Source organism: Abramis brama (genome assembly GCF_963993115.1).
Source record: "Abramis brama genome assembly, chromosome: 10".
NCBI classification, from domain to species: Eukaryota; Metazoa; Chordata; class Actinopteri; order Cypriniformes; family Leuciscidae; genus Abramis; species Abramis brama.
The window spans coordinates 4,797,501-4,822,599 of NC_139972.1; the positions used below are offsets into that span (position 1 = coordinate 4,797,501).

The window sequence follows — 25,099 nt, forward strand, 5'->3', positions numbered from 1 at the left end:
TACGACTGAATGTAATTTTCAGGTCTGTGCTCAAAAAGTGAATAAATGGATTATAAATACAGCGTAAATATAATTTAGTACCATAAAATCCCCTAAAAATACAAATATTAAATAAAAAAAAACTAAAATATAGTACATTAATTTCAATGAAATAAAAAAAAATGACTTTCGGTCATTTTTAACCGACACGCGAAGAGCACCAGAGGGTTAAAGTGTTAGTTGCTATAGCAACAGCCATGACTGACAGCGCCGTGTGTGAAGAATCTGTGTGTTATCAGTGCAGTGTAAACGTGAACTCACTCACTTCGACACTTGACGCATCTTCCCTTCTCGTACTCGAGGAGTTTGAGCGACGGGCTTCGGTCAGAAGCGGAGCGACGCTGACGACTGTCCTCTCGGAGTCGAGCCGCCTCTTCTTTCGCATAAACACCCAGTTCCTGAGTGTAGCGGCCATACATCTACACACACACACACACACACACTGTAAACTCAGGGACACAAAGACATGCACATATACAAATGCATTAAATATAAGATTTCTTATTTATATATAAAATGATATATAAACACACACAGAAAAATATATAAAATAAATATGTAAATGATTTAATAAATATATAATATAATATACACATATGAAATGTTTTTTATATATTTCTGTGTATATATACATACATATAAATCAAAAATAAATAAAAAAAATATACAAAAATATACAAAAATATAAAAACAAAAAAAAATAATTATTATATATACACACACACACACACACACATATACATATATACATATATATATACAGTGCAATGCATAAGTGAATACACCCATGCTAAAGTTGACTAAAAAGAGGAATAAAAAATCATATTTTGGAAATTGAACTTAATGCCTTAATTTAAAAAAATAGGAAAAATCCAACCTTTAAGGACACCAATTTTCTTTGTGAATGAATAATGTATCGTAAATAAATAAATGTTCTTCCTTAAAATACATGGTGCATAAGTGAGTACACCCCTATGTTAAATTCCCATAGAGGCAGGCAGATTTTTATTTTTAAGTATTTAAAAAAAAAAAAATTTAGGATACTATGCATCCTGATAAAGTTCCCTTGGCCTTTGGAATTAAAATATCCCCACATCATCACATAGCCTTCACCATACCTAGAGATTGGCATGGGGTACTTTCCATAAGATCATCTCTCAATGCAAATCAAACTAGCTTTTAGGCTAACTGAAATAAAATCATGCCAATCTCTAGGTTTGGTGAAGGCTATGTGATGATGTGGGGCTATTTTAATTCCAAAGGCCAAGGGAACTTTATCAGGATGCATAGTATCCTAAAAAAATATATAAAAAAATACTTAAAAATAAAAATCTGCCTGCCTCTATGGGAATTTAACATAGGGGTGTACTCACTTATGCACCATGTATTTTAAGGAAGAACATTTATTTATTTACGATACATTATTCATTCACAAAGAAAATTGGTGTCCTTAAAGGTTGGATTTTTCCTAATTTTTTAAATTAAGGCATTAAGTTCAATTTCCAAAATATGATTTTTTATTCCTCTTTTTAGTCAACTTTAGCATGGGTGTATTCACTTATGCATTGCACTGTATATATATATATATATAAAAAATGTATGTGATTATAGAGTAGTGGAAAGACGATGTTTGCGCACTCTTTGTTCTGCTGATGCTCAGCTGATTTTGATTTTCTATTTTTTATGTCTCTGACCTCTAGAGCTCTAAATTTCCACACACACCCAAAAGGCCGAAGGTCAAAGGACAGCTATCATATTAGTCTTCCAAAACAGGTTTCTTTGTGCCCGACACACACACACACACACACACACACACACACACACACTCGTATCTGTTAGAAACACAACTTCCCTCTTAATGTTTCCACACAAATTTCACCTCTTTGTTTCAGTTCAGGTGCTTTAATGACACCTGATAAACTTACCAACCCAGTGTGTGTGTGTGTGTGTGTGTGTGTGTGTGTGTGTGTGTGTGTGTGTGTGTGTGTGTGTGTGTGAGTTTCTCTGTGTGTGTGTCTGTGTGCGTGTTGCTCTGTCAGCATTCCATACAGGAGACAGGAAGTGTTTTCCCAGAATTCCCTGCCCTGCTGAAAAGGTGGAATCTAATGTTTGGAAGACCGGAAGTGTCTAGGTTATGATCTGATGGAGCAGCGCATCATCAGCTGGTTTCAGCTGTCAATCATCTCGCCTTAAAGCCCTGCAGGAAGACTGACTGATCTAAAGTCACACAGAGGTCAAAGGTTAATAAGATTTACCAATGTTTCTGGAAGAGTCCCTTCTGCTCAGAAAGACTGCACTTATTTGACCACAAACACAGTAAAAATTGTGAAATATATATATAAATAAATTTTAAAATTTGTTTAAATAAATTTTAAAAGCAGTTTTCTATGTGAACATATAGTAAAGTGTAATTTATTCCTGTGATCAAAGCTGAATTTTCAGCATCATTACTCCAGTCTTCAGTGTCACATGATCCTTCAGAAATCAGTATAATATGATGATCAAGAAACATATTCATATTTTTGTGGAAACTGTGATACATTTGATTTTTCAGGATTCTTTGATGAATACAAGAGTTCTAAAATAACAGCATTTATTTTAAATAGAATCTTTTGAAACATTTTAAAAGTCTTTACTGTGACTTTTGAACAATTTAATGCATATATGCTGAATAAAAGTATTAATTTATTTCCAAAAAAGATAAACGTACAAGCCTAAATGGTAATGTACATACACTTGCTTTTTGCTAAATGAGAATATACCATACACTTGTACTGTGTATAATATATATATATATATATATATATATATATATATATACACACACACACACACGTATACATACAGTATAATATATTATTATTATTTTTATTTATTTTTTAAATACACAAACACATTCCTCAGAGTTTCTAGAGCACTACATCACCCTCATACACACACTAATGGGAAAACAGGAGATGGACACACAATTGTCCTTGACGTGACACTCGAACAGATGCAAAATAATAATTACTTTAAAATGTAGTTTATCAGTCTAGAGTGTTTATTACAGCAAAGAGAGAAACAGAGAGAGTTCAATAGAGTTTTTGTTGGTTTATAAAGTGTTCACAAGGTCACATGACCCACATCAAGATCGACATAAACTAAAAAAAAACTTCAAAAGCATGAAGGGAAAATGAGTTATAAAGGCACAGACCTAAAAACAGACACAATAAACCATACAAACATGCAGCAACAACAAAGTCCCAGTGGAAAGCTATGATTATCGTGTGTGTGTGTGTGTGTTTGCATGTGTGTGTGTGTGTGTGTGTGTGTGTGCGTGCGTGCAGTTATGCGTCCTAAATGCAGCCGGACAAACCAGACTCGTGACCCCGACCCGACTGACCCCGAGGAACAGTGTTTTTAACCAAAACACAAGAACAACATTTAAAGTAGCAACTTCTGAAAACACTCGTGTTAGAGATCAGAGAGAGAGAGAGAGAGAGAGAGAGAGACGATAAAACAGAGACTTCTTACTGAATGTGCAGTTTATTTCACTCTATTCTGTTGTGTATGGTTAAATCAGCATAAATAAATATACATTATGTGTTTAGAAATTAATCAATTAATCTATTGTTATGAATTAAAATTAAGGGAAGTCAAGGGAAATTGAAAAACCAATAGTTTTGCGATAATGTTCTTTTATTCTCCTATAATTTTGTGCTAAATCATGTAGTTTACTATTCTGCACATACACTTATTATATAATATAATACATAATTTGCATTTGCAGCTGTACGAGTGGTTGCATGCAGATTTTATTACATTACAAAATAAATCAGAAAACATGCTTGTGCATGCTTTTTTTAGTGCAATTTTACCAATAAACAAAATTTTCAGATGCATCTTAAAGTGTGAAGTAGAGGCGGCAAAGTTTCTACCTCACACAAGCACGTCTGCTTCATAACACTACATTAAAAAGCTATCTTTATGGGCAAACGCGTCGCCGTGGCATGGCTTGGCTTTAATCAGAATTAATAAATGAATGAATTATTATGAATTAAATTAAGGGAAGCCAAGGTAAATTGAAACCTCCAATAAGTTTGCGCTTAATCGTAGTTTACTATTCTGTATATACACTTATTATATAATACAATACAGTTTTTGCATGTGCAGCTGTACGAATAGTTGCATGCAGATTTTTTACGAAAAATCAGAATTTTTTTATTTTATTGCAATTTAACCAATAAAGACAATTTGCACATGGATCTTAAAGTTAGTGTGAAGTAGAGGCGGCAGGGCCGGGTTTTGCCCAGTTGAGCTTGTGCGTGATCACTTACCAATATTTAACATTTCTACCTCATAAAAGCATTCCCAGGGGATTCGGATTTGTCATAGACGCAGGTCAGATGTCCAGATATCGGATTTATATCTGATTTCAAAGGAAGCGGCTCAGAACAGATGCGTAAAAAATTGGATCTCATGCGGATTTGTGTGTTTACACATGCAACCAATTGTGTTGTCAAATTCTTGCATCTGTCAAATCTGTGTCAGATGCAGGAACCAAATTAGATTTTTTTGTGTAAACGCAGCCTAATATTATAGTAATGTACCAAACAAGAGCGTTCCCTGTGTAGTTTATTGCATTAGTTGGGAGAGATTTTTTCCCCTTGAAATCAAACTATCAGTATCGTCAGATATCATTCTGAATGATCGGCTATCGGTGGAGAACTCGGTAACTTGGCGCTTCAAGTAACGAGTGTATCATTACATCATTACACCAGTAGGTGGCGACAAGTGACTGTTAAAAAATGTATGTCAATGAATCATTAACTCATGAGATTCGGTCAAAAATGCTTATTCATCCAGTAATGAAACAATTGTAGTATTAATGAGTGAGTCATTGAATCATTCGTTCAAGAGATTCGTTCAAAAAACGCTGATTCATCCAGTAACGAAACAATTGTAGTATTAATGAGTGAGTCATTGAATCATTCATTCAAGAGATTTGTTCAAAAACGCTGATTCATCCAGTAACAAAACAATTGTAGTATTAATGAGTGAGTCATTGAATCATTCGTTTAAGAGATTTGTTCAAAAACGCTGATTCATCCAGTAACGAAACAATTGAAGTCTTTGAGTGAGTCGTTGAATCATTCATTCAAGAGATTTGTTCAAACACACTGATTCATCCAGTAATGAAAGAAGTATTTATGAGTGAGTGGTTGAATCATTCACTCAAACGATTTTTTTTTTCAAATAATTAATTCAAATTAAATTAAACATTTTAAATAGACTTATGTTTAGTTGTCTGTTCAGAATCGTGATCTCGATTTGAAACAAAGAAAATCGTGATTCTCAATTTATCCAGAATCGTGATCAGCTCTATATATTATGTAATATAACAAACAACAGAATAAGAGAGAATTCTTAACGTTCAGTGTTGTGTTCATTCTTCTCCTTTTTATTTAGTCGTTTATGCTTGTAATTCTTTAGGTGAGTCTATTGAATGGCAATATTGTATTGAAAACAATCACGGCAATAAGTGCCAAGTACTTTGCAATTCAATTTGAGTGTGTGTGTGTGTGTGTGTGTGTGTGTCCGTGCAGAAAGAGATTCAAAGAGTCAAATTCTGCCCTTAATAAGTCAGTGAATTCAACCTCGATCCATCACAGACAGCAAACAGTCTGAAGTCAGCTTAACCTGACGCACCTCCTCAACGGGTCACCGAACGCGTGTGTGTGTGTGTGTGTGTGTGTAGGAACAGTTTATTACCAAACACATCCAAGGAAATTCAGACACATTCCTTCGAGCAGCACATTTAGGAATGAACAAACACACACAGTTTGAGCTGTTAGTGCTGAACTCGCTCAAAGAGGAAAGTGTACATACAAACCAGGGCGAGGAAGAAAAGATGAATTAGAACGAGTGAAAAGCAAGATATACAAGCGAAACAAATACAGATGGACACATGTAGAGAGACAGAAAGGCAGAAGCAGAGAGAGAGAGAGAGAGAGAGAGAGAGAGAGAGAGAGAGAGAAAGGCAGAAGCAGAGAGAGAGAGAGAGAGAGAGAGATGTTTGGCTGTGTAACAGTAGGTTTATTCATCCTGCAGTGTGAGAAGAATTTAAATTTTTCAGTGAGTGGGAGACACGAACAAAGCGAGAGAGAAGAACGACAGGAAGAACGACAGCAGAAGGAAAGACATGTCGGAACCGCCTCCTAAAAGACAGAGAAGAGAAGATGTGTGTTGTGTAATTCCTCACACGGCCACAGGGGGCGCTGAAGAGTGACTGATCACAACAGATCAAACAAACAAACAAAACAAATTCCCTACAAACAATATCTAGGTTTGGCAAACAGTTTTATTCTCTTATCTAAGCGAGTTATTATATTTAGCAACAACTACAGTAAGATGCTAAAAATGATCGCTGATGTAGACGCTAATATAGTTATCATTATAGTTATGGTTATTGGTGTGAGCTCGAGTGATTGACGGAGAGAGAGATGGACAGGGTTTGAACTTTGACAGTGTCACAATTATGCTAACAGTGTGAAAGCAACAGCTGCATCTCTCCATCCATCTCTCTTTCCAATCGCTGCATCCCGTCTCTGTGAAGTGTGTGTGTGTGAGAAAGAGAGAGAGAGAGACAGACAGAGGTGTTTGTGGTCCATCTCTGTGGGCGACCGAACACAAAGTGAGCTGTTCCTTCTGCACGTGCTCAGATGCATTACTGTGACACCATTCAGTGCCACCACACACACTCACTCACACACACACACACACACACACACACACACACACACTCGCGCGCACACACTCGCGCGCACACACACACAAACAAACACACACACACACACACACACTCACTCACAGACACACACACACACACACTCACAGACACACACACAGAGGGAGTCTGTCCTAAAGTGTGTGTGTTGTCCTGTGGTGAATGGCACAGTACATCATGTCCAGGGTGAGTATTACAGCTGTGACAATACTGCAACAGTGTGTGTGTGTGTGTGTGTGTGTGTGTGTGTGAGAGCAGAGAAACACAAGAAACATGGAAGAACAAGGAATCGTTCAATGAGTAACATGATATCTGATTGATTTAAATCTAATCTAACAGGACATATTAATGGGGACCTATTATGCACTACCTAATGTCCTAAAGTCCTGATGTTGTTTTTGGCTCTACTAGAACATGTTTTCCTGCTTGAATGTTGATTATTTTCCTCATATTCTCCATTGTTGCGGCTCCTCTCTTCCCAGTCTGTCAGTAACGCTCTGTTTACTTCCTGTCTCTATGAAGCCCCTCCTTCTGAAAAGCACACTGTGCTCTGATTGGTCGGCTGGAGCAGTGTGTTGTGATTGGTCGAGCGCCCCTTACCATAACCACCAGTTTAACACACTACTAACTAACTCAACCAGGCCCCGCCCCTTTATTCTGCGAATGCAATGTAAATGTGATTATGCAGAAATGGGTTGTAATATTAAAGGTTGGCATCAGTTATTCGATTTTATTATTTACACTTTAACAAAAGAAACCAGTTTTTTAGAATTAAGTATGTTAATGCTAATTGTTTACTGCTGTAATACTATAAAAGCTTCCTTCCACCAAGTTATAAACTAGTTATAAACTCTGAATTGCGAGAGGAAAAAAAAGTCAGAATTGCAAGTTTATATCTCACACTCCTGACTTCGATATCAACCCACAATTACCTTCATTTCTTACTTTACATTTTTATTCACGGCAGACACAAGCTTCCATACAAATACAAATAGTTTTTGTTATGCCAATAAATCAGGTTAAACTGACAGAGGAGCGCTGTGTGTGTGTGTGTCTGAGATCAGTTTCTGTAGTGGACTTACAATAAAACAACATTTACTATTCAGAAAGAGATGGAAAAGCTGGGACCATGATGTGCTGACAGCACTCCAACACACACACACACACACACATATCCTCACTCACTCACACACTCACACACACACACACTCACACACACTCGTACACACACACACTCACACTCTCACTCACACACTCTTGTCCATTAAGTTATTAGGAGCGTCTTCTTAATGTGAACTTAAGACGGTAGGATAGAAAAGAACAGGAGGGGAAGAGATAAACAATAATGTAAAGATGAAAAAGATAAAAGACGATAAGAAGTTGATGGGAACACTGATAAAGAATAATAAAAAGGGAAAAATATAGTTATGCAAGACATACACACACACACAATTGACTTTTGTCTGACATTTAGGGAATTAACAGGAATTAACTTTGTTTCTTCACACGTGACGAGATAATTCTCCATTTACACTGAAACAATTTAGACTGTGTGTGTGTGTGTGTGTGTGTGTGTGTGTGTGTGTGTGAGTGCGAGTGTGAGAGAGTGTGTGAGTGTGTGTGTGAGTGTGTGTGTGTGTGTGTGTGTGAGTGAGTGTGTGTGTGTGAGTGCGAGTGCGAGTGTGAGTACGAGTGTGTGAGAGAACACATAAATCTCAGGATTTGGTTTCATATCTGTGTCTTAATAAAAGCTTGAGGAACAAGAACATTCTCTGAAGCCAAAACAATACAAAAAGAACAAAAAAACACAATTACACAACAATAACACTAAAGCCTCCATACAAAACCAGGCAGAAACTCCTCCTGGGTCTCAGGCCAGACGCAGACATTTGAACACACACACATATGCAAATTGTTTAAAAACTTGTAATTTTTCAGAAAAATGAAAAATTTGTATGGTAACACGAAAAAATATTGTAAAGTATGGGAAAATGAATAAAAATATTACTTATCAAATTTAAAGTTCAAATTGTATTAAAAACATTTAAGTATGGTAACTTTTTTATTAACTTTAAAGTTAATTAAAAAAATTAAGTATTGTAAAGTATGACAACATGAATGCAAATATGTGTGTAATTTTTTTTTAAATTCAATTTAAAGTTATAACTTCAAAGTGCAAATATTACACAATTTATAAAATTAACTATAAAGTTAAAACTTTAAAGTTAATAAAAAAAAAAGTATTGTAAAGTATGGTAACATGAATGCGAATATATATAATACACTTTTTTTTTCTTTTTCTTTTTTTTAGAAAATGTATACTTTTATCGTTACTTTAAGAATACTAGTGCAAAATGCCCATGCAAAATCAGTTTTTGTGTGTGTTTTTAGTAATTGTTGGTTTGGTGTGTTTGAGTGCTCATTGTTACAATTACACAACAAAAGTTCAATGACATTTTTATTTGTGCATGGTAGAAAGCACACAGTGAACTCCGAGAAAACAGTTTGTGAATAGGCTACTACAAATGATGCCTGTGAAAGAGACTGTGAACGCATTGAATAGGATATGTTTAGTTGGTGAATAGCATTTACACAGTAGCGATAACGTTAAGCGCACCAGAATGAAATATAATATACAGAAGTAAACAGCATAGCTGACTTACAGATTCAGTTAACATCCACAAATGAATAAGCGCGTCGAATCAGGGAGCAGTGCAAAGTGCCCGTGCAAAATCAGTTTTTGTGTGTGTTTTTAGTAATTGTTGGTTTCTTGGTAAAGAAAACACATTTTTACTCAAATTAATCAAAATGGATTTATCACGTTCTGGAACCAAACTATAATATTCAGAAGTAAACAGTGTAGCTGACTGAGTGTTTATGTCAGAATGTTTATTTTTAAACCACATCCTTCTAAGTGCTTCTATTACCGATATATTTAATTAGCTATATTTAAATAGCTTCTTTAGCATTTCTAATCCAAACAACGTCAAACGGCACTGCACTTACTCGTGCCCGTAGCGAGACACCTGTCGAGTTTGAAATCCATCGGACTAACGGTTCGAGAGATATGCGAATAACAGACACACACACACAGACAGACAGACACACACACACACACAGACAGACAGACACACACACACACACACAGACAGACAGATGTTTTGTAATTTATAGATAGATGATCTGTGAGCTAATAAACGTGGTTGTGGGCGGAGCTATGAGATGAAAAGAACCAATCAGCTTCTGGGAACAAATAAAAAGATTATTATTAGACAGCGACCGGCCGGAGAGACAGACAGATGTGAGACAAACAGATGTGAGACAAACAACATCTGCAGCGCTGCACAACAAACACACACACACACACACTTACACACAGAGAATATCTGACACTACTCTATTATGACATCTATAACTCTACACCTACTAGTTAAGCTCTGGTTTTGTCTTATTGCAAGACTGCAATTCTTGCATCCAGGCTAATCCAAATCGCTGATTAAATCTGTTATTTCTAAAGACACTGGACGCTTGCTTTTGTGTCCGAGTATTAACTGTGTGTGTGTGTGTGTGTGTGTGTGTGTGTGTGTGTGTGTGTGTGTGTGTGTGTGTGTGTGTGTCTCACAGTGGATTACAGAGGAATGCAGACAGAGTTTTCCAGAGGTTATCAAGCGTTGTGATTCCTGTGAAATCTCCTGAACACTTTCACTGAACCCACGCCTCCTCTTCTCAGAACCCAGGTCCTTCAGTGACGCAACATGTTCACGAACACAGGTGACAGTGTGTACCAACAGTACAAGGTGTGCGAAACAACAAAAGGAGCTTAACTTTTGTAACAGATAATAAGCAGTTTCAGGGAGGATTCAAATGTTACTACATCTGTCAGTAGCGTACCCACGGCACATCGCGATACTCTCAAACACGACCCACCCAGCCCTAGCCTATTGTTGAGGCTGAACTCACTTTACCTTATGTCACAAAACAATTTTTTTTCCTTGACATTAAATAGTAATTAAGGGGTGTATTCGTCCCACAAATTTTCATGTGCCTGTGTACCTATATGACGAATACAGCGAGGCTAACCACCAATAATCGCAATCAGCTCCACTTTTTGTTACTTTCGATAAGAAACAAAAGTGTAATTTTTCAAATTATGTCCATTTTATCATGAAATTCGAACAATAAATGCTGTTTTGACGCTCTTTAATGTGGCGTGACAAATCACTATACTGGTGCCATCTCTTCCTAATAAAGATGAATGAACATCTGAAGGCATGTTCAGATACAGTACAGCTTACTGAAACGTATTAATTCTCGTGTAATCGCCCAATCAGTGTTTCGACAGCGGAGAGACAGTAAAACAGCTTGTAAACAAAATCCCACATAGCATTACATTTAACTCAGGCCAGTCATTCGGTTTCCACAGCTTGTTAGTCAGCTAGAGAAATTAACTCTCTCTCTAAATATTTGCATTATATATATTCATTATATTTTATTTAACCTGTTAAAGTGGTGGTATAATGCCCTTTTCACAAGATGCAAAATAAGTCTCTGATGTCCCCAGAGTGTGTATGTGAAGTTTTAGCTCAAAATACCCCACAGATATTTTTATATAACATGTTAAAGTTGTTTGAGGGTGAGCGAAAACGCACCGTTTTGTGTCTGTCCCTTTAAATGCAAATGAGCTGCTGCTCCCGGCACAGGGGGCGGAGCTTCAAGAGCTCGTGTCCTTAGCAGCTTCGATTACCTCACACACACATGCACTGAACATTTCAAAAACCTTTAGCCTTTCATGTTCAATCCGGAGTCAGACAATGATGGAGAGACTCAAGAAGAAGTGACAACATGTAGAAGCAACAGGACATTTCTGAATGGTTAGTTGATGAATGTATGTAGCTGATGTGTAGTTATCTTCTAGTCATTGATTAGCATATTCTGTCTTGATAATCTATAGACAAATCCGGCGAAACACGGAAGTAAAGCAGCGCCGCCATTACTGCGTGCCTTGCTGCTAAGGAAGTAGCGTTGGTCCCGTAGGCGGCTGTAGCAGATGTAGCTGTACGAAATGTTATTTTTATCTATCCATCTTTAATTTTGTACAGTCGCCCTGCTGTATGGCTACAACACTTCCCTCGGCCGGCCATGCAGTCACACACTACTTCGAGAACTTTGCAGTTTTATATTGTTACTGACACATTATGGTACGAGTTCACTGCCTGTGAAAACCGCACGACACCTTTTAATGTGAGCTCATCTGCGAAGGTATGCAGTATCTGGCCAATCCATCCGGAGCTCATGTAATTCTGACCTTCAATCAATGCCCTGTACTTTAGGTTCTGAAGCTCGCATGCCAGATGATTAATAAAATAATGTTGAATACCTGTAAGCTGCCAACTCTCACGCTTTCACCGTGAGACTCACGCAATTGACACTTTTCACACGCTCTCACGCCACACATCCATTTTCTTACGCACAGAAAAATCGAGAAGCAAAGAGGACACGGAGACCAACAGACTAGACAGAGCAGGTTACTTATAAAAAAAAAGCTCAGCTCTCAGATTCTGTCAATTTTATTATGAAATTCAAACAATAAATATTTTGGCGTTTGTAAACGATCAATCAGTGTTTTTTTTACCGCGGAAAGGGTCAATAAAACAGCTGGAGAACAATTATGTCACATAACATTTACCTCAGGAAAGAAAAAAAGAGCTATAGAGAGTATTTTGCTAAGTATGTGTACTATATTACATATTTATTATATGTTTTCTTATATCATTAAATAAAGTTGTTATTATAATAAAAAAAACGCATTATATTTAATTTGAGTTATTTTTAACCTTAAATAATACTGCCAGCTGATAAGGCTCTCTGTATGTTTAACTTACAGCATTAGGTGAGAATTTTTTTTTCTTAAAAAAATAACGCCTATCTTGTGTACCTAATATTTACCCAGATTAGTCAATATTAAAACAAATCACAAGAATTGAACTGAATTGAAATCCTGAAATTGTTTCAAGCAATAATAAAAAAAAACGTACCAGAAATTGTACCATATAATATAAACATTGCAACATGTTGTCACTAAACCTAATAAAATTCAGTTTAGTAACTAAAATGTTTTGACAATCACAATATTTAAGCCCCAGGATCCGCTTTCATTCAAATGTCATTAGAGGACACCGGCAAGTGTCACACCCTCACACTTCGCAGGCACGCAGTAATGGCGGCAGGCAAGATGGCGGCGCCCATAGAGTTCGCGGCGGATTTGTGTATAAATCGTGTTCAGGGGGCGGGGTTTATGTAAATTCTAGGGTTGGTGATGTCACTAACCCGGGAGGAATGTGGTGTAGTCTCTACCAGCCGTTTGTTGTAGTCCTTAAAAAATGATTTCTTTAAAAGCAAATATCTCCCTTTGCTTTGAACTTTGAGCGTTGTAACTTTGCAGATGTTGTTTATGCTCAAACAGCAACATTACACACTAACTAAAGTTAGAAAAGTCAAATCATAATCAACCGCCCCTTTAAGGATGTCTTGATTATTTAATGTAGGCTATGTTTAAAATATCTGTCATGACAATGACAGTCACTGTGTAGCCTGAATGATAAGCCTATTTCAACAACGAATTAAAGTAAAAACAATAATTTTTTATAATTATTAATACATTTTTTTAATCTGAGTGTTGATTATTAATATCTAAAAATAAATGAATTTAGGCTAATAGTTTTGGCTCTGTTGTTAACCTTCAATATTATAGTAATGTGCAAGGGCTCCCTAAATTTACAGCATTAGATAAAAAATGTTTCCCTTAAGAAACTTTTAATTTGAACTGAATCATTTAAAGACCACTGTATCTTTACACCCATAATAAAAACACTATACTTTGATGATTTTTGACAAACAAACATGCATACTAAAATGACTGCAATGAATTGCAATGAACATGCATAGAATGATACATGCATTTATTTTTTGTACCAATAAAATAAATAATTTTGCTACTAAAAATACACATCACTAACAATCACCAAGAGCTGAAAGCCTTGAGTTAATGAGCTGGACTACTGGGTTCACAGATGAAGCGATCAGGGTTTGGTGTCGGGACACACACTGGTGTTTTCAGCAAACAAGGACATTGTTTCTGTTGTGGAAAATCTTTGGTTACATTTAACATCTCAACATGCAGCAAGAGACAAATTTACAATGAACACAATGAGACGTTTCCTCCAAACACGGCACTGTTTACATCCAACAGCCAAGCTGAGATTCAGTGTGTGTTTTTGGAGGACGGCATCAAAATCCAAAAACTATTAGACGGACACAAATTACAAAACACTTTACAGTAAGGTCTGATTCGTTCGATTTAGGCACCAACATTAGTGCAGCAGAATATTAATGTTCATTTCAACATTAACTAATACATTTTAGAATCAAAAGTTGTATTATTTGTTAATATTAGTCAATGCACTTTGAACCAACATGAACAAACAATGAACAATAAATGCTGTAAAAGCGGTTCATTATTAATTTATGTTCGATAATACAAATGAGATCTTTTGAAAGTGTCACCATTATTTTAGGCAAACTGATGATGTATAATTATTTTTGGACAATAAAAAAATTAAATAATAATAATAACAATAATAACTTTTTTTAACGAAATTAATACTTTATTCAGAAAGGACTCATTAAATTGATCAAAAGTGACAGTAAAGGCCTTTATACGTTGTTATGAAATATTTCTAATATTTTAAATAACTGCTGTTGTCTATTTAAAAAAAAAAAAAAAAAAAAAAAAAAAATTGATATATATATATATATATATATATATATATATATATATATATATATATATATATATATATATATATATATATATATATATATATATTAGTATGTTTCTATATATTGTATTTGTATAAGTATATCTTTATATTTGTATTGATATAAATACAAAAAGTAAAATAAAAAAAAACTGTAATGAAAATCACTTTGAGAAAAATGGGAATCCATAAAACACCTCTAGACAAATTACATTGTCTAACTTTTTGTCATCAAAATAAGCAAAAAGTCCAAATATAGTTTAAAAAAAAGTCCACAAACAGCTAAAATAGATTTACTTTAATCAAAATATAAGTGATTTATATTTTTATTCTTGAATGTTGTCAAAATGTCGATGATATTGTAAGATGAACATTAATGAGGTCTAAAGCTAAACGCGTTCAAATCCAGCACGTTTGTTGCATTGACAGTTTCTATCCTCCACCTCTAAACCTTCAACACAAACCTTTGAACATGTTCATTAACACATCATTAACTATATATATTCATCTGTTTGGCTTCTCTGCTGCTCTTCACAAAGTTCTCTCTGAAAGGAAAAGGTTCTATATAGAATCTTCAAGGGTTCCGTCATGGGAAAATTTTATGGATTTAGTTTTGATTTATTATGTTTGTTGCAATTCATTTTTAGTTGTAATTAAAAAATAATTAAAACCGCTCATATCACTAGAAAACAACTGAAATAACCTGTCAAACATTAAAGTATTATGTAATCATTTAGGACATTTTGGCATAAAGAGTTCTTTAAAACTGCGTCAAGAACCCTTGAATTCTACATAGAACCACACTGAACTGTTTTTTTGTCAAGAGTGCTGATTTTAGATTTTACTGTAGTTTTAGGGACATTTAGGCAAATCCTGGCGTTACACACACACACACACATTCAGTTCAGTGGTGTACTGGGAAAAACACCCTCATTTAAACTTATCATTAAGTCTCACACCCAGAGACACACACCTGAGAGAACTCTCTGTGTATGTGTGTGTGTGTGTGTGTGTGTGTGTGTGTGTGTGTGTGTGTGTGTGTGTGTGTGTGTGTGTGTGTGTGTGTGTGTTCCGTCTCTGTCTTTTCATCATGGTTCCCGTGAGAGATGGAGTGAATGAATGAATAAAGGACAGAAGTGAATCTTTCACTCACAGACACCAGAGAGACAAACACAGAGAGAGAGAGAGAGAGAGAGAGAGAGAGAGAGAGAGAGAGAGAGAGAGATTGGTACAGTATTTCTCACTCTACAAAAGAACACGTATCCATGACGACCACGTTCACATCAGCCCACTGGCCCAATAGAAACATTTAAAGATTGATGGAGCAGCTCTGGACATAGTCCAGAAGAAAGCTGTTTTTATACCACTCTCTCTCTCTCACACACACACACACACACACACACACACACGGAAGAGGGCATTCTCAACTGCAGGAAATTGAGAAAGAGCCAAAGATAGAGAGAAATTACAGCCAGAGGCTGTTTGCAGGTGTTCAGAGAGAACTACAAACAAAGACGTGTGTGTGTGTGTGTGTGTGTGTGTGTGTGTGTGTGTGTGTGTGTGTGTGTGTGCGTTGCACCAGATCAAATTACGTCAGAATCTTTGTGTTTACGGGATATCACACAAATGTATTCAGATTAGCAGCTTTGTCAGGTCAAGTTACCTTTATTTTTATAGCGCTTTATATAACAGAAATAGTTCCAAAGCAGCTTTACAGTAACAAACGGGAAAGTAATCGATAAAAACTTCAAATATGAGACAAATTATGCTATAAAGCAGCTCTAAAAAGATAACAGCGTCATTATTCAGCTCAATTCGGTTTGGTTTAATAACTTTAAATTTCACTGATTATGAAACAAATTCAATTCAGCAACAGAAGTTCAATGGCAGCTCTACAGAAGACAGTGCCTTTATTCAGATCAACTCAGTTCACGTTTTGTAATATTAAATCCGTAATATTGCTTGATATTAAGCTTCCTTTAGGGTGTTATCACACTTGTAGTTCAGTTCTCTTGGTTCTTTTGGTCAAAAATAAAGTGATACATTTTGTCCTGGTTCGATTAGTGTTCACACGGTTACCTTTAAGCCTTAACCTAATGATATGAAACAAAAAACGGCATTTATGACATATATATCAACAAAACATTCAAAATAATGCTGTGCGTTAAATGTGCTCATTGTCTGTGTGTACATATGATGGTATTTTTTCCAGCTGAGAGCTCAAAGAACGCTGTGTTGCGTTCATTTTACAGGCAAACTGCAACAGAGTTCATTTGGAAATGACCCATCTTCTCAGCGTCTCGGTCCTCGTTTGGTTCGGAGGGCAGCGTTCACACTCATTGAAATGAACCGCACTAACAGAGAAATCGCAAGAGTGTTCGTTTAAATCCAACCAAACATGCAAAGTGTGAACACCCTAACCCCCAATTTCCACCAGATGCGTAACGGCTGCGGAACGGCTCCGCTGCGTGACAGCTCCGTGTTTCGTCGTCCGTCAATACCCACCAGGTCCGGAGTTGTTGCGGAACGGCTGCGGCCATGACTGACAGCTGAAGTCACGAGGACCCACGAGATCTCGCTAATTCACGTATGATCGCGCGATATGTAGTTTCTATAAACAGAACGTTATGACGAATGGTATATTATGACGTTTTCAAGGTGTAGTGTAGGGAAATATGATCCGCCATGATCACGGTGTATTTTATTTTGAAAATTAACCGGATCTTTTATTTTGTTTTGTTTTGTTCTGTTTTTTTGCTCGACTTCCTGTCCTGCGCACTCTGTCCTGTAGTGCTGCGGAGCTCTCCGGCATCCGGCAAAAATAGAAGCTCTGCGTATCTGCTCCGGAGGGCTGCGGATCGCCGGAGTCGGAACGCAGCTGTACCGCATTCAGTTGAAATACACTCATTGACTTTAATGGAAACCTATTGACTCCGCCGCCGTGCCGGAGCCGTAACGCAGCCGTTACGCATCTGGTGGAAATTGGGGGTAAGACCTCAACTAAGCGGCCAAAGGCGACCGTGGCAAGGAACCCAAACTCCATCAGGTGACAGAAATGGAGAAAAAACACTGCGAGAAACACACACACACACACGGACGGATAGTCAACAGAGAATATTGTCTGAGCCTGAAAACACAGAAAGCGTCAAACAATATCAAATTACAAGAAACAGTGCCAGAAAGAGTCTGATGCATAATTACACACAAAAATATCAAGTTTCCTCAAAACAACAAAAGTTCTACTTGACACATTTTCCTGGAGTCAGGGTGGAAAGGTCTGCAGTTGAATCTCAGTCCAACACCAAAAGAAATAAGAAAATATTCTGCTTTAGCAACATTACACCTCCATTGAAGACCATCAAGAGTGTTTTTGCACGGCAACACTGTTTTCATGACAATTAAGCACATTTATAAACAAGTCATTAGAGTAATGCAGAAAAATATACTATTAAAATTAGCATTTGTACATCATGGTAGCATTTGTTTTACTGCCTATAAATGTATGCAGAATGTACAAATGCTGTGGTGCCGTGACCCGGATAGATTTGGGTTTAGAAGAGTTTAACAGAGACCAGCTAGCGACTGATGCTAGAGGCTGCAGTCTTTAAAGTCTTTGTTAGCGCTCCCACCTCCCATGTCGGAAATGCCAGTTTGAATCCTAGTCATAGCGGTGACAGTACAACCGGAGGGGTTACAGTGGTGCCGTGACCCGGATGGGAGTGAGGTTTTCAGGGGTGAGTGTAACAGAGGCCAGTTAACGATTGACGCTAGAGGCTGCTGTCTTTAGCATCCTTGTTAATGCGCTCGCCTCCCATAGGAAACGCCAGTTCGATTCCTGCTCGATAACTCCTGAACCGAAGGGATTACAGTGGTGCCGTGACCCGGATGGGAGTGAGGTTTAGGGAGTGAATGTAACAGTCCAGGGTCAATTCCTCCATGGGCGTTTGACCTTGATTCATGCCCAGGAAAGGTGCACCCTGCCTGGGATGCACTTTGAGAAAACCAGCCTGTCTTTTCCTGGAGGTTTCATACTTCCAGATCTCCACCGCGGTGGAATCTGGATTTTATCCCCACCCAGAGTGACTGAGTGGGACTCACGATGAGGAGGGACACCCTGCTCTGCACCTTCTTACACTCTCCTCGACAACACCCCGAGGGTCCATTTTTTGACCGCCTTTGCTCCATATTGAGCTCCAGTAGGCATACGGATCTGTCTGTGCCCGGGACTGAGGCACCCTCCCTGGGCTGGCCAGGCAGGTCTGAGAGCATGGAGCTTTGAATCCACTCAAGGTCTGTGTGGGTCCTAATGCCCCAGTATAGTAATGGGGTCATTATACTGTCAAAGAGCGGATGAGACATTAAATCGACGTCCTGACTTTCTGTGGTCATTAAAAATCCCAGGATATCCTTCTAAAAAAAAAAAAAAGAGTAGGGGTTAACCCCGGCATCCTGGCCAAATTTGCCCCTTGGCCTCTGTCCATCATGGCCTCCTAATCATCCCCATATACTGATTGGCTTCATCACTGTCTCCTCTCCACCAGTAAGCTGGTGTGTGATGGGCGTTCTGGCGCAAAATGGCTGCCGTCGCCTCATCCAGGTGGATGCTGCGCATTGGTGGTGGTTGAGGAGATTCCCCCTTCCATATGTAAAAGCGCTTTGAGTACCCAGAAAAGCGCTATATAAATGTAACAAATTAATTATTATTTAAGAGGCGCAATAGCAACTACTGCGCCCGCCTCCCATGACGGAGACTCCAGTTCGAATCCCGCTTGGAGAGCGAGTACAACCGGAGTGTATGCAGTGGTGCCGTGACCCGGGTGGGGGGGAAGTTTAAGGGGGGTGAGTGTAACTGAGGCCTGCGACTGACACTAGAGGCTACGGTGTTTAACGTCCTCGTTAGCGCTCCCACCTCCCATGCCGGAAATGCCGAATCCCGGTCATAGTGGTGGAAGTACAACCGGAGGGGTTACAATCGCATCAAATCTTTGAAAGAAATGAAGCATTTTAATTGAATTACTTAATAGGAACTAAACATACAACTGTATGGCAGGATGCCTTTTTTGATAAGTTATGTCTACTTTTAGATTTACCAGCCCTAAATAACATGCCGAACACAACAAACTGTGGTTGGTCACGTTACATGTCAGTCTGACTAACTCTTTTCTGGTCTATATGGGTGGTTATTGGTTAAAATTAGCTGCAATGTGGACCACAATTTATAGCCAGAGTCAAAAAGTCTAACAATACAAGACTAAAGAGTTGGAGAGGTAAATACATTCATTATGAGCTGCGGGTGGGTTTTATCTGCTGTTGGTCTGGTCACATAATAAGAGGAAATATGTCGATGTATTGTTTTGATCTGCGTGACCACACATTTATTACAGTTCTGACACACACGCATGGATCTTTGATTTGGACCATGTCTTTGTTTACTGGGTGCGGAGTCGTACTCTTTCATTGAATGTGGTTTGTTTTCCTGACTTTCTTCTCTCTTTTTCAGACTTGTCATTTAATTCCTTTAAATGTTCGGCAGCGGGAATGAACTCACTCACCACATTACTGATGAGAGATTCATCATTCCTGCAGCAAAGCGTGCGTGTGTTTGTTCACTTTTATTCTGGGCTGCTTTGCATGTGATCAAAAGGATGTTAAATTAACACTTGCATGCAAAATGAATACATGATACATAAATAATGCACTTTTTAAGCAGATGGACACCAGTTTACTGCAATGCAAAAAATGATTTTTAGATATTTGTACTTGAAAACAAGACAAAAATACTGAGTGAGGAAATGTATTTTTGCAATGTGGGACGTCCGTCATTTTGCAGATACTTTTTAATCCGAGATTTAAAAGACAGAAAGTGCAGGTTTACTAGGCTAACCAGAGGTTAAAAGCTCATCAGGCATCTCTGTAACTCTTCAACCTACGTGAGATTGAACCCGTGACCTTTGGGTTTCCGGACAAAAGCACTAGACTCTCTCTCCCTGAATTTATTGGTGCTTTTATTTTATTTTATTTTGCTTTTATTTTATATTTTATTATTACATTAGTGTTAACAACTTTTTCAAATAACTCTGAACATTAATAAAAAACAATAAAACTATATTGTATTTAAAAAGTACAATATTGTATGTAAAATATATGATACTACAATTTTAGCAAAAAATAAAATAGTGCAATAAATCAAATATTTAAAATAATATAAAAATATTTAAAATAATATAGCATAATAAAACAAATATTTCCAAAAATATAGTATAAAAACAAATATAAATATAGTATAATAAAACAAATATTTTAATAATATATGATGTAATAAAAAAAAATCAAATATATTACTTAAATATTTCAAATAATATAGTATAACAAAACAAATATAAAATATAGCATAATAAAACAAATATTTCAAATAATACAGTATAATAAAGCAATTATAAAATATAGTATAACAAAACAAAAATTTTATCCTAAAGATTTATTTTTGCATGTGACATTAACATGTTTTTATACTTTTAAAAACGGTGAAATCCGCTGCTAGACGCCCATTATAAGTGTTTTACATAATTCATTTCTGTGGAAATCGGCAGCATGTCAGATAAGTTTGTATATTCTTTTAACAATTTGGCATTCTAACGATGGATGGGTGATTGACAGCTGTCAGTCAAACAACTATTATGAACATCAAGATTCAGAGAGACCATGTGAGAGAACATTCCCATACATGTTATACATTTATTACCTCACGTGAAGATCAAGAGCAAAACTAATCAATAACTCCATAATAATGTGTGTAAGTGTTATCTGAAGACGACTCTTATCTGTTACTATGAACAATGGAAATACACACGCGATTTATTGATCCAGTTATTCTGGGATTACACCAAGACATCAAAACACAGCGATAATAATAATAATCAATAACCTGGACATCATCAGATCTGACGTGATTTATGAGTGTTTCATTAACAGGCTTCACTCTACTAATGAGGGCATTTATGAAGCGTAATGAGATTGTGGATCTCAAAACAAGTGCGCATTAATGTCTGTGCCAGAACCAAAACAAGACATCAGCTCGACTGGAACGGACAACTGGGTTTGTGGGACAGAAAGAAAGGATGTTATGTAAAACTAAAGTTCCTGTTCTCCTTTAAACCCATGAAATGTCTTTCAGTACCCACAATGCATTTCTGCACAGGTGCTGAATACCGAACGAGAGAAGTCTGCATGAGATCTTCTGCACTACAAGGGTTCAAAATTGCTCAAAATAATGAAGAACAAGACTAAACGAGACTAAAGGGAGACAGTCAGAACAGAACATTGTGTTTCCTCCCAAAAAATCTGTGAAAATTATGTAACGGAGCCTTTTACACCATCCAAATGAATTCTTAATGGATTAATATGGGAATTACGGAAGTATGCGGAAGTAAAACAGGTTGAGAAAAGCAATTAATATTGGCAGTCATGATGAGAAATGCATCTTTGATTTGCATGCAGATTTGATTAAAGGCCAATAATGAATCATAAAAGATGTTTTAAAATCAGAGACACACTGATACTGTGTGTCCATCGCTCAGTTCTCAGTCTGTCTCTTTCAGAACAGCTAAAATACAAAGGCCTTTGTGTGTGTGTGTGTGTGTGTGTGTGTGTGTGTGTGTGTGTGTGTGTGTGTGTGTGTGTGTGAGATTGTGTTGATTCAGCAGAGTTCCTGTTTGCGTAAATACTGATACAGAATCGTTATCTTCCTTTTGAACTAATGATAAAGACATTTATGGCCAATGACTTCTGCACACACACACACACACACACACGTGTTTACTTAAAGATTTAGCTATTTCAATAGAGACATTCTAGACATATATTTAGACATACAAAACTCATGCATGTAAAAAAAAAAAGTAATATAATAATCATAAATGTTTCTTGAGCAGCAAATCATCATATTAGAATGAAGGATCATGTGACACTGAAGACTGAGACACAAAAACATGAAAGAAAATATTAATTATTCCAAACTTCTGTATATACACTAAGTATATATACTAAGTATAGAGGGTGTGTACATTACACAGATAAATGAATTCCTGTTAGATCCTGTGTTGAGTTTTGGACTGTCGATGTTTTTACAGTTTCTACTCTTGAGCAAAACACATGAGCAATAACTTCTGGAGTCATATTTAATAAGCAGGAGGAGAGAAACACCTGCCGAGCTCCGAACGTTCAGCCGGAGTGAGAAACCATCACTAATGTCAGACGAATGCCTCACATTCAGTAGACATCACTACACACACACCCATGATGAAGAGAGAGAGAGAGAGAGAGAGAGAGAGAGAGAGACAGAGACAGAGAGAGAGAGAGAAGTGGCGGGGGGGGGTCCGGGGCCTCATCAAACTTTAATGGCTGATTATACTGTAAGAATATATATTAATGTGTGTGTATATGTGTGTGCATGTGTGTCTGTATATATATATATATATATGAGTGTGTATTTGTGTGTATATGTATATATATATATATATATATATATATATATATATATATATATATATGTGTGTGTGTGTGTGTGTGTGTGTGTGTGTGTGTGTGTGTGTGTGTACAGTGAAGAAGAGAAAGAAAGGCAGATATAAACAGAAAGAGAGAGGGAGATTGTCTCTGATTCACGATCATCACGTTATGGTTTATGAATCATGATTGTTCCTCAATTTAGACATGAACTAAAAACAGACAGAGACAGAAATAGCCTATATTCAAATAGCCTACAATCAAAATAAAAATTAACAAACTTTATCTGGACAATAACTTTATTCTAGAGCTGCTGTAAAGCCAAAACAATCTCTGTTACTGTAATCTCCTATTATCACTGTAAAGCTGCTTTGATACAATCTATATTGTTAAAAGCGCTGTATAAATGAAGGTGACTTTACTCATCAACAGCTCAAGAGTCTCTCTCTCACACACACACACACACGACTGACAGCTCTAACAGAAGATATCTGATAACACACACTCAATCAAAGTCTCTCAGATAACACACGAAAACAGAACAGAGAATGAGAACAAGACTTACCAAAGTTTGCTCATACTGGAGCGCGCGCTGATCTGTTCCGTCCACAGCCATGACTGCAGCTCTCACACACTCACACACTCACTCACACACACACACACACAGACGGAGAGGAGATCAAAAACAACAGATCTCGCTCCACACACATTCAGGCACATAAATGTGAGCGTGAAAATGCGGCGAGCGGCGCGTCGGAGCGTCAGCGCGGCTCTTGTGTAATAATGACACGCAGACTTCTGTGTGTTTGGTGTGTGAAAGAAGTTTGTGTTCAGCTGAACGGGAGGCGGGGCTTACAGACAGAAGCCCCGCCCACTGTGCGCGCGGCCTGCGCCTACAAACCTTTTTTTATTTTTTTATTAATGCCATGAACCAGAACAATACAATGAAACATAATCATTCAAATTAAAGTAAAAATAAAAATACAAAGTAAATAAAGTAAAATAAAACTAATAAAAAAATTTTTTTTTATCATACCTGCTTACAGTGCTATAAACTCTAATTGCCTATTTACTTGTGCAATTACACAAAACAGAACAAGAAAGCTTGAAATTATTTTTAAAGCAAGAAAAGTTAGGTTTGGAGTCAGACCATTTCATTTTATGAATGTGGAACTTTCCCATTAATATTAATAATTGTATGAAGTATGCCTTTATCTTTCTCAGTCCCATGATCATTGAAGTGTATCATCATGTCAAATCCACTCAGCCGCAAATCAGTGTTACATTTTTTCTTAATTGAACGCTCCATATCAATCCAAAATATTTGTGTAATTATGCAATGGAAAAATAAATGAGCCTGCGCATAAAAACATTCTGAGCTCCCTGCACATAGACTGCGTGACAGACGCGTATCAAACATAAAACTAGGCTTTGTTGAAAATATATAAATAACTAAAGTTACACTTTTTGTCTCAAAAGAAAGTTTTAGCTTGAATGTACCTTTGAGACAATTAAATGTTAGTGAAATGAAAATTCTGACATCAATCACTCACCCTCATTTCGTTCCGAACCCGTGAGACTTTTGTTCATTTTCGAATGAAGATGTTTTAATGACAGCTTAACTGACCCGCACTGACAGCTACGCAACTGACACTTTTTATGAAAAAGTTCATAAAGCGATCGTAAAACTAATCCATATGAATTGAGTGGTTTAGACCAAATATTTTATTCAAATATAAACATTAATCAACACACACATCAGATAAGCCTCCAGCATGCTTGCTTAACGTGCAAGAACCAATGAGGTTCATTCTCGTGTTACGCATCACGTTTGAGCTTCAGCAAGAACCAATGAGGTTTATTTCCATCATCAAACATGTGCGGTTGAGCTTCTGTTTATGTTCGCTGATCAAAATGAGAATAAAAGCCTAAATTCAAACTATTCATCATATAAAGTGAACGAGTCTCTTCA

The 25,099-nt window shown here is 36.9% G+C and overlaps 1 protein-coding gene across 2 annotated transcripts in view; it reads right to left on the reverse strand.

Annotated features, from left to right (window-relative positions):
- clcn2b (chloride channel, voltage-sensitive 2b) overlaps window positions 1-23,936 on the reverse strand; it is a 68,859-nt gene extending 44,923 nt beyond the window's left edge. For both annotated transcript variants that reach the window (XM_084126618.1, XM_084126617.1), the window contains exons 1-2: window positions 23,693-23,936; window positions 305-458 (exon numbers count right to left, since the gene is read on the reverse strand). In XM_084126618.1, coding sequence (XP_083982744.1) covers window positions 305-458; window positions 23,693-23,743 — 205 coding nt within the window. In that variant the 5' untranslated portion in view covers window positions 23,744-23,936. The remainder of the gene's footprint in view (window positions 1-304; window positions 459-23,692) is intronic.
- Between the last annotated feature and the right edge of the window lie 1,163 nt (window positions 23,937-25,099).